The sequence below is a fragment of the Condylura cristata genome, unplaced genomic scaffold, assembly GCF_000260355.1.
Source record: "Condylura cristata isolate star-nosed mole 26May11 unplaced genomic scaffold, ConCri1.0 scaffold00029, whole genome shotgun sequence".
In the NCBI taxonomy this organism is placed as follows: Eukaryota; Metazoa; Chordata; class Mammalia; order Eulipotyphla; family Talpidae; genus Condylura; species Condylura cristata.
In genome coordinates this window covers 10,714,075-10,724,769 of record NW_004567130.1, presented here as the reverse complement: position 1 = coordinate 10,724,769, position 10,695 = coordinate 10,714,075, and the positions used below count along the sequence as shown (strand labels likewise).

Genomic DNA, 10,695 nt, shown 5'->3' with positions numbered 1-10,695 from the left:
TGTTATCCTTCACTATCATTGCATTGGGTGCTGTATATTTAAAGATGTTACTGAGGTGTATGTCGTGTAGTGTTTTGCCCATCTTTGTTTCCAGATATTTTATCTTTTTCAGAGAAACACCCAGAAGTTGAATAGCTGGGTCACCTGGTATTTCTATTCTTAATATTTTTAGAAATCTCCCTGCTGTTTCCCATAGTGGCAACACTGATTTATATTCCTACTAGCAATGTATGAGAGTCCTCTTTTCTCCATATCTTTGCCAATACTCACTGGTTTTGGTCTTTTTTAATAATAAAGGGTTTGAGGTGATATTTCATTGTGAGTTTCACTTGCCTTTTCCTAATAAGTGAAGAATAATAGCATCTTACCATGCACCTATGGGTCATGTGTGTGTATCTTTGGTGAAATTTCTATCTTCTCTGCCCATTTCTAACTGAGTTGCTCTTTTTGTTTGTTTGTTTTATTGTATATGTTGTTATGTCAATCCGTATTTGCATTTACAATTTGCAAATACCTTCCCTGTTCAGAAATTCACCTTTTGTTTTGACACTTGTTTCCTCCCCTATGCAGGATCTTTGTAGTTTGACTAGTACCTTTTGTTTACCTTATCTTTGGAAATGAACCCAGATTCAGTATGAAAGCTGATGTCAAAGAGCTCATCACATATTTTATCTTCTATTGGAAACTTAATAGGGATTGCATTGAAGTGGTATATATATGTATACTGCTTTAGGTAAAATGGCCATTTTAATAATGTTGACCTTCCAATTCAGGTGCATAAATGTCTATTTCTTTGCATCTTCTTTAATTTCTTCCAACAGTGTCTTACAGGTCTCAGTATACAGTTTCACCTCTTTGGTTAAGTTTACTCCTATTTTATTATTTTGGCATGTTTGTAAGTAGGATTGTTTCCTTTCTCTTTTTGCTAGTTCATTGCACCAGATTTTTGTATATTGATTTCATAGCCTGCAACTTTACTATATTTGTTTATTATTTCGATTATTTGGTGCAGTTTTATGGGGTTTCTAGGTATATCATATCATCTGCAAATAGTGACAGTTTTAGTTCTTCCTTTTCTATTAGATACCTTTTATTTATTCTCTTTCCTAATTAATCTGCCTAGGACGTCCAATACTATGTTGATTAGTTATGGTGAGAGTAAACATCCTTGTTTTGTTCCTCATGTTGACAGAAAAGCTTTTAGTTTTTCATGGTGTTAACTGTGGATTTGTAATATTAGACCTCTTTGTAATGTTTAAGTTTATTCCTTTTATGCACACTTTATTGAGGGTTTTTGTATAACTGGGTATGCAGACTTGTGGTATTGCTTTTTCTGAGATGAACTTAAGATTTTTACCCTTATTTTTACTCACATGATGTATCACATAGATTGATCTGTGTATACTAGCCCATTCTTACATCCCTGGAACAAATCCCAGTTGTTTATGGTGTGTGATCCTTTTCATACATGTTTACTTCTGTTTGCTCATATTTTGTTGAGGATTTTTATGGCTATGTTCATCAGATATTGGTTTATAGCTTTCTTATCTGCCTTCCTTTCTTTCTCCCCCCTTTTTTTCCTCCCTCCTTGTGAATCCTTGTCTAGTTTTAGTCTTAAAGTAGTGCTGGCCTCATAAAGTAAGTTGGAGAGTGTTACCTCCTTTTCAATTTTTGGAGGAGCTTGAGAACATTAACTATTACATGTTCTTTGAATACCAGGTAGAATTCACCATTGAAGCTGTCTAGTTCCAGACTTGTGTTTCTTGGGAGTTTTTTTTTAATATAATAGCTTATTTTTACATCATTTTGTGCATTTTTCCATCTCAGTTGCAATCCTCTTGGGCTTCCCATCACCAAATCACCCATGTGCCATCACCAGTCTGGTGCATCTCCCTTCCTCTTGGGAGAATTTTGATTGTTATTTCAATTTCCTTACTAATGTCCAGTCTATTGAGATTTTTTCCTTCATGGTTCTAACAACTTATCCATTTCTTCCAGTTGTTGAATCTGTTGGCATATAAATATTCTTCATAGTCTCTTATACTCTTTTTTCTGTTACTCATTGTAATTTCTTCTCTTGTTTCAATTTGAGTTTTTTTCTTAGTGGGTCTGGCTAAAGGTTTGTCAATTTTGTTACTGTCTCAAGAGAACCAGTTCTGGGTGTTATCATTCTTTAATATTATCTTTTTGATCTCTATTTCATTTATTTTCCACTCTGATTTTTTTAAAGATTTATTTATTTATGCATACAGAACTGGGATACAGGCCAGAGGTGCAGGGGCGGTGAGAGGATTCACCAGATACAGTGTGGGGAGCAGGACAGGCAGATTGACAGAGTACACTGCTGAGGGGAGCAGCGGGTGGGTCAGGAGAGGTCTGCTGTGCCATGTGGGTCACCTCTGGGATGGGGATAGAACTCACACTGAAGTTTCTGCTTGCAGTGCTGTACCCTAACCTACTGTGTCATCAGGGAGTGCCCCTCTATGCTATTTTCTAATGTAGCAACAAATAGCCTTTTGCTTGGGACTTCCGTGGTTTTGCCAGTGAACTTCTGGGAGAGATTTTGAGAAGCTTGACTTGGTGGTCAACGGGTATTGCCTATGCACTGCTGCTTTATTCTGCTAAAATTCTCTTCCATCAGAATCACGCTTCCTAGAAACGACATGTGAGAGTAACTGTTTCTACACAGGCCCACAAATACAGTGTGAAATTGGAATTTCTGTCATAATAGATGAGTATCTCAGGGTAGTTTTTTTTTTTAATTTTGTAATAGTTTATTTTTACACATTTTTGTGCATTTTTCCATCTTAGTTGCAATCCCCTTGGGTTTCCCATCACCAAATCACCCATGTGCCATCACCATAGTCCAGTGCACTTCCCTCCCCCCACTGTTTTTGATCCCACTCCCTACTCCACCCCCACAAAATGTCTCTGGTATATAGCTGTTCATCATTATCATTATTTTCTCACCTATTCCATTATATTCCTCTCAGGGTACTTTCAATTTAAATCTCTCTCTTTTTTTTCTTTCTGAGTGAGTTTAAGGACCATCTGTCTCTGAACTCTTGATTCATTCCTAAAGTATGTTTCCATGGGGTTTTTTATAGTTTTGTGTTCTCTACTTTTTGAAACCCATTACATATGAAGGATATTAAACTCTTTGGCATAAGATGCAAATGTTTCCCCCCAGTTTGTCACTGTCTTTGTTTATTGGGCTTTATACTATATGCGAGTCTTCTATCTTTATATAACCAATTTAGCCTACATTTTCCTGGAGACGCCTCTAACACTGCAGTGCTGCAGCCATTTTTAGTCATTTGTGCTGCACTGACAGGAGCTTCTTCCCCAGGTTTTGTGAACATGTTTTATCTTTGTTTCAGATGAGCCTGAGGAAACTCGTGGATGTCTGAGGAAGGCATATGACTTATTCTGTGGCTTACCAAAGAAAGGCCTCAAGCTGACTAAAGAGGAGAAAGAAGCCCAGAGAAAGAAGCTGACAGACACATCTGAGAAGCCCTTCTGGAGGACTGTTGTGAACCTCAACGCCATCCTGCTCCTGGCGGTGGCAGTCTTCATCCATGCCTACTACGCCTGAACTGTAGCTCAGCCACAGGCTATTTACTAAGCAAATCAATCATTTTATTTATTTTTTATTTTTAGAATTTGTTGTGCTGCAAAATGGAGAAAAGCAGTTGGTGATTTTAATTGAATGATATGACAATGGATCTGGATTTTTTGCTTTTCTTGTTCCTTTGGGTCAAAAAAGGAGTTGGTCAGCTAGAAGTCAGTGAGATGATTCTATGTATGTATGAACTAGGACTACCAAGTTGAAACACTTCTTTTTTCAGTAGCACACCAAGCAGATTACTTTACCTTGTCAGCACTTTGAGCAGCTTCCGGAGACTAGCCCTAGAGGGAGTGCCTTTCCCGAGTCTGCCTCACCTTGTGACCAGTTCCTGCCTTCATCTCAGCGACCTCAAAGACCTGGAAAATAGAAACAGCCCTAATGACTTAGGGGAGATGAAATATTTTTATAAATTACCTGGAAGTTATTATCTTATGCCTTTAATAAAGCCATCTCCCACTAAATGTTACCTTATCAAGCAACTGGATTTTTCAAAACATGTTGTTAAACTCTAATTTAAATGTCATAAAATGCACCTTTTAAGTATATTATACTTGAATATACTAAGTATATTTTAGAATATTCAAAGATGTACAACAATTATCACTATCTAATTTTAGATGTTCACATTTATTAGTTGATATTGTTAATTTTATATATAGATATATCTTTGTCTTTTTTCCTGATTTCTTTTGAATTACTGAATAAAAACTCTATGATTATCTAGCATTAAGGCTATACAAGATTTAAAAGACACCTTTTTGTATCTCTAAAGAATGCAAAAACATTAACTTGAACATACACACACATTCCTATGTTCATGGCAGCACTGTTTATAATAGCCTAGGTATGGAAACAACCTAAGTGCCCAATGACAGATGAGTAGATTAAAAAGATGTATGATATATGAGAAAGGGAATATTATTCAACTGTTTAAAAAAGTGAATTTTTGCCATCCCTGACAACATTGATGGAACTGGGATACTACTTCTAGTATAAGTATGTTATATATCTAGGTATATTATACTTCCAGTATAAGGGGTTATAAACAAAATAAGCCCAAGGAGAAAGACAAATAGCAATTATTTCACACATCTGGAATGTGAAGGGACAAAACTAAATCAAAACAAACTCCAGGAATCTGACTGCAAAGCTGAAGCTATCTTGAGTTACTGTTAAGACTATAAAAGTAGGCTGGAATGGGACTGAGACGGAGTTCTGGGGCTGAACAACACTCACCTGCATTCTTCAAAGCTATTCAAACAGTGCTGGCTGCAGGAACCTCACCCACACCTGACAAATTTCATGCCACATGCCACAAACTAATCAGGCAATGCCACCTTCGTTTACTAAAACCTAACGTGGAGATTAGAAGGGGAAGAGCTGTAAGAAACTTCTCTTCTCCCACTAAGCACATGCGCAGTGACTTCAGCACTGCAAAGAGTAGGTTCTAGTGTTCTAGAGGTAGAAATTTCTCTAAGCAAGCACCAATGCCTGGCTCAGTTGCATAGACATAAGCCCAAGTAGGTCAAAGGCTCAGGATCACCTTAATGCAGCAGGGAAGAAGACTTGTCTTCTCATTTTGAGAGATTCCTTTTGAAATATTCAGACATATTTAAAGGCATTTTTTTTTGCCTGATGAGCACGATTTTTTAATTCTAGAAACTGAACATTAATAAGTAGCCACTCTGTTCCACAATACCCTCTTTCCATTTTAGGTAAAGAATAATTCTTGTACCCTGAATTTATTCTAGCACCCTTTATCAGTTACTTGTGGTTGGTGTGTTCTAACAGGACATGATGTATCTAGTAGGTCATAAATGAGGAGAGTTATTCACCTCATACTTACTAGAAATTTTGAGGTTGGAGTCATCTCCAAACTTTGCTGTATATATTTTTAATTGTTCAAGTTGCTAGGTTCTATTCTCACTCTCACTGTCCTGGCTTCTGCTTCCTACTCCAGATCTTGAGCCAACTAAAGTTCACCCAGGCATGGTCTCTGTATAGAATGTCTAGAGAACAGAAAATCAGGATGTTATGGTTTCTTAATGTTTTTATTTTATCAAAGTAACATTTTAATTTTCAGGATTAAATTCAGTTTAATATAACATCAGTATGGTACCTTTCATGGAAGTATCTCCTGCCCCCTTTATGAAGTGACCTTGTCACAACCCAAGGAGGTATGTTGACACTACAAGCACCAAGATTCCCATTTTTTTTTTCAGAAAGAAAAATACACAGATGAGAAAAATAATTTAACATGATATACAGTAAGTCACTGACAAAGCCAGAAACAGAACCCTGCCAATACAGATATGCTGTGTCCACTCTATTCACCAACTTTTAGTCCTCTCCTTTTATCCTGTCAAAGCTCGTGAAAATTACAAACTGCCCCCAAACTAAACACTGAATAACCTTTGAAGTTCTTTGCTCTTCCCCCTTTTCCACCTAGTTTAAGGAGGCTGTTGAGAGTATTCTGTTCTCTGTTTTCCTTCCTTCCATAAGTACAAACCATCCCTTCACCTGCTGAGCCATTTTCATACCCTAGAACCAGTCCCACTTCCATGGAATCTCAGAACCCAGCTCTTTTCTTAACTATCCTGAAATCGGTTGATTCTAACTTGGTGAATTTTTCTTAACTTCAACGGGATTATAATATAATTGAGATTTTTGTAGGTAGAATGAGAGGAATCAAATTAACTAAAAGTAAATTATCTTTTATAGAAAACAGGCTCAACAAGAAAGGCACACCTCTCAGTTAAAAATAATGGGAGGTTCTACCTAAAACTGAGACCACCTACCCTAACCTTGATCACTTACTAACACACCTGAAAAAAACAAAAGGAAGGGTTGGGCCCTCCCTGCTCCCTGGTGGAGCAATGGGTTAAGTCAGCACTATGAGGCTGCCCACAGCCACTGCACTGTGAATTCGATCCCCAGCCAGGGAGCTGACTCACATGGCGCAGCAGACCTCTCCTGACCCACCTGCTGCTCCCCTCAGCAGTGTATTTTAGTACATCTGCCTGTTCTGCTCCCCACTCTGTCTCTGGTGAATCCTCTCAGCACCTATCTACCTCTGGCCAGTACTGTATGCATAAATAAATAAACATTAAAAAAAAAAAGCAAGGGAGAGGGTAGCTGCTTTAAGATTAGAGATGCCTCGCAAGAGGAGCATTGCTCTACTATGTGACACAGAGCCAATTTCTAAGTTTGATGGTCAACATCCACTCCCTGGGGAAGAGCAGCCTCTGGAAAGTGCACTCCCATTGCCAGGTTGCCTCCTCCAAGATGCCAGATTTCCTACTCTATGCAGCTACAAGGACAGGTAAACCAGGGATCAGGGCTTTGTAAAAAGAGAACAGTTGTTTGTAATGAACACCCAGAAGATTCATTCACACACATGCTGCTGAGGGTCTGGGACAACCCAGGCACAGTAAATGTCAAAATGAATGAAACCCCAAACTCAAGGCATCCATAAAGAACATTTCCAAGGCCAGATACTCAGAAGATTATCTACTTTCATTATCTTAGGAAAGGTCTGCTATTCCCACGTCTCTCCTGAGAGCAAACACCCAGAACTTCTGTAAGTGAGCACTTACGCTTGGCTCCACTTGACATCAAGCTCTCACTCAAGTTTCAATGCACTCATCAGTTTCTCAGACTGATTTTGTGTGTCTGTCAGGAAAAACCTGACAGGGACGCAATGAAGGGATATTTTTTCTTTTAAAAAATTATAAGGAGGGTATTAAATTGGGCAAGTGACAGTAACCAGGGAGACCACACTCTTAACACAATATTCAAAGACCTTAAACAAAGTCGACATGCTGAATCTACCTGACAAACTGGCCTCAGACACCTGGGGCTTCCACTTCCCAGCCTGCCTCTTCTTAAACAAGGATGAATGAATTTTTTTTCTGCAGCTTTAGTATATATAGTTGACTATATCACACTAGCCTCAAATAAATTAACAGCAAATTATTTTTTTCTCCAGTTATCATGTAATTGCACATGTATACATTTATCAATTGGGACAAAATTTACAACTGGTTGGTTTCCCTAGAACATCACAGAAAAGACTAAAAGGAGACAGAGTAAAGAGTTCAGCCTGCAGGAGAAGACAGGGCTCAGGCAAAATACGCATGGCAGAAGACGGCCACAGCCAGCAGAATGATGCCATTGATGTTCACTACTGTTCGCCACAAAGGCTTCTCAGAGGTGTCTGTCATCTTTTGCTTCATGGCTTCCTCCTCTTCCTTTGTCATCTTGGGCCCCTTTTGTTGTTCCAGGCCACAAAACATGTCATAGACCTTCCTGCAGCATCCTCTGTTCTCAGGAACTTCTGTGTCAGGAAAAAGGGATACAAGAGTTGTTTGTTACAGAAGTAGAAAGCACTAGAAAAGGTTTCCAGGGGAGATGCCATACCATGGAACATTTACTATTCTGAGCACACTTCCAAATTTTCTAGTTTGCAGTAGTGGAAATAGTACCAAATGTTTGCATGAACTTAATTTAAGATGATGTTAGCAGGTGGAACCTACATCCTTAAGATTATGTAGACTATGTTTTATCTCTATCAGGCCCAATAAAAATGTACTTTTATTTATAGCCAAACCAAAATACAACATTTTTGGGAGGTAAATGTTAACAGTAGACTGGGGGACAGTGATATATGAAGGACGTGGAAGATAAAGTTCTGAAACATGTACATTCAAATCTGCTCTCTACATCATTGGAGGAAAATGAAACTGGCATGACTCAGAAGTTCATGCTGTATACCTAGAAATTACAAATCTTCATACCAGAACCAACCTTGTGACAGGACTGGTCTGAATAGTACCTGATACAGTGACATGCTGATTAACATTACAGGACTTAAACTCGAATATTGCATATCAATGCAGCTGAATCAACCATCCTATCTGTGCTGCCATTAAAACTAGATGCCCACCAAGGGGAAGAGATTCTCTCCTCTGAGCCAAGATGTGGCAATGGAGGCAGACACACCTGCCTTAGAAGCTCAGGTCTGGGGAGAGAGCACAATAGACCATGGGGATGAGCTGTAGGAGCTTTGTTAGGGGGTAGTAACAACACCCAAAGGTGGAGATTCTATATCTCCAAAACATAAAAAAAAAGTATATAATCTAATGCAATATAAATTTACAAATAATAAAAAAAAACAGTTAAAGAAATTCCTCTTAAGAGAGAGAGAAAAAGAAACCCAGGTCTTTAACTCATCAGGTAGGAAATGAAGCCCACTATGCTTTAGTACCATGGTTAAGAAACAACTAGTTTCTACTCATCATTCTTAAGAGTCAGGGTCTTTCAGAATTGGAAAGAGCCTTCATGATCAAGCTTATAACTATAGCAGAACTGGGAACAAAATCCAACTTACACCTTGGTAATTCACCCCTCTTTATAGATATATGTACATATACATAGACACATACATATATACATACATATGAAGCTGAATAAATAATACCTCTTCATTACAAGGTTTTATGAGAGAATGTCAGTAATGGATTAGAGAAATGCTAGTCTCCCTCCATTCTTTCTTTTCTCTAATATACACAAGAAAAAGAGACAAACATCCTTGCTCCTCTCAATTTTATCCTATTCCACCCATATAAGAGAATGAGAAGAGTAGCAAGGCATTGGGTTCTCTGATCACCCCAATAACAAATATTCCTCATCCACCTGCTTTCAAATCAACAATACCCTCACTCAAGGTGGAGATCTTTTTGGAGGTAAAAGAAGTGGAGGGTATGTCCACACCCTCACCAACATTTATTGTTGCTTTTTTTTTTTTTGATATGTGCCATTCTCATTGGGGTGAGGTGGTATCTCATTGTAATTTTGATTTGCATTTCCCTTATTACAAGTGATGCTGAACATTTTTTTTCATATGCCTGTTGGCCATCTGCATTTCCTCTTTGGAGAAGTCTCTGTAGCTCTTCTACCCATTTTCTGATGTGGTTGTTCACCTTATATTTGTTGAGTTTCATTAGTTCTTTGTATATCTTTGTGATTAGCCCTTTATCATTTGTATTGTGGGCAAAAAATTTCTCCCAGTCAGTGGGGTTTCTGTTTGTTTTATGTAATGTCTTTTTTGCTGTACAGAATCTCTTCAATTTGAAGTAGTCCCAGCTGTTTATCCTTTCTGTCACTATCCTTTCTTTGGGTAATGTATCTTTAAAGATGTTATTGAACTCTCCTACATGGCTGGTGGGAATGCAAACTGGTGCAACCACTATGGAAAGCTATGTGGAAGTTTCTCAAACTGCTAAAAATGGAGCTTCCATATGACCCGCAATTCCACTCCTAGGTATCTACCCAAAGGACACAAAAACAATAATTCAAAAGGACACCTGCACCTCTTTGTTTACTGCTGCCCTATTTACAATAGAGAAGATGTGGAATCAACCCAAATGTCCAAAAATAGATGACTGGATCAACAAGATGTTATATGTATACACAATGGATTATTACTCAGCAATCAAAAAAGATAAACTCGTGCCACTTGCGACAACATGGATGGAACTGGAAAAGATCATGCTTAGTGAAATAATCCAAAAAGAAAAAAAAATACCAGATGGTTTCACTCATAGAAGGAGTGAAAGATATATATATATATATATACACACTTATATATATATATATGTGTGTGTGTGTGTGTATGTACCCATAAATAAAGTAAAAAATAACATCAACTAACAACTATAAACCAGAGACATTCTACAGGAAAGGAGAGGAAAAAGACTAAAATGGGTGGGAAGAGCACATGGGCTATGATGATGGCACATGGGTGAAGTGGTGGTGGGAAGTCCACGGGGATTACAAATTATATGAAAAAATGTACAAAATGAAGAATAATGTAAAAAATTTATTTATAAAATACATTTTTTTTTTTTTTTAAAGTGGGGGTATGTTTAAACTGTTCCAGGAACACAGGGAGGTGGCTACCTTTTCAGCACCATGGGTGGGAAGAGCACATGGGCTATGATGATGGCACATGGGTGAAGTGGTGGTGGGAAGTCCACGGGGATTACAAATTATATGAAAAAATGTAC

At 38.0% G+C, this 10,695-nt stretch overlaps 2 protein-coding genes across 3 annotated transcripts in view; one reads left to right on the top strand and one right to left on the bottom strand.

Moving 5' to 3' along the window:
• SLC5A4 (solute carrier family 5 (glucose activated ion channel), member 4) overlaps positions 1-3,595 on the top strand; it is a 36,807-nt gene extending 33,212 nt beyond the window's left edge. Inside the window, exon 15 of the mRNA XM_004690941.1 lies at positions 3,381-3,595. Coding sequence (XP_004690998.1) covers positions 3,381-3,595 — 215 coding nt within the window. The remainder of the gene's footprint in view (positions 1-3,380) is intronic.
• A 4,079-nt stretch (positions 3,596-7,674) lies between these two features.
• Positions 7,675-10,695, bottom strand: part of SLC5A1 (solute carrier family 5 (sodium/glucose cotransporter), member 1) — a 37,800-nt gene continuing 34,779 nt past the window's right edge. The window contains exons 13-14 of one of the 2 annotated variants that reach the window (XM_012730899.1): positions 8,912-8,917; positions 7,675-7,964 (exon numbers count right to left, since the gene is read on the bottom strand). In XM_012730899.1, the coding sequence (XP_012586353.1) occupies positions 7,750-7,964; positions 8,912-8,917 (221 nt within the window). In that variant the 3' untranslated portion in view covers positions 7,675-7,749. The remainder of the gene's footprint in view (positions 7,965-8,911; positions 8,918-10,695) is intronic. The other variant, XM_012730898.1, reaches the window with a different exon arrangement.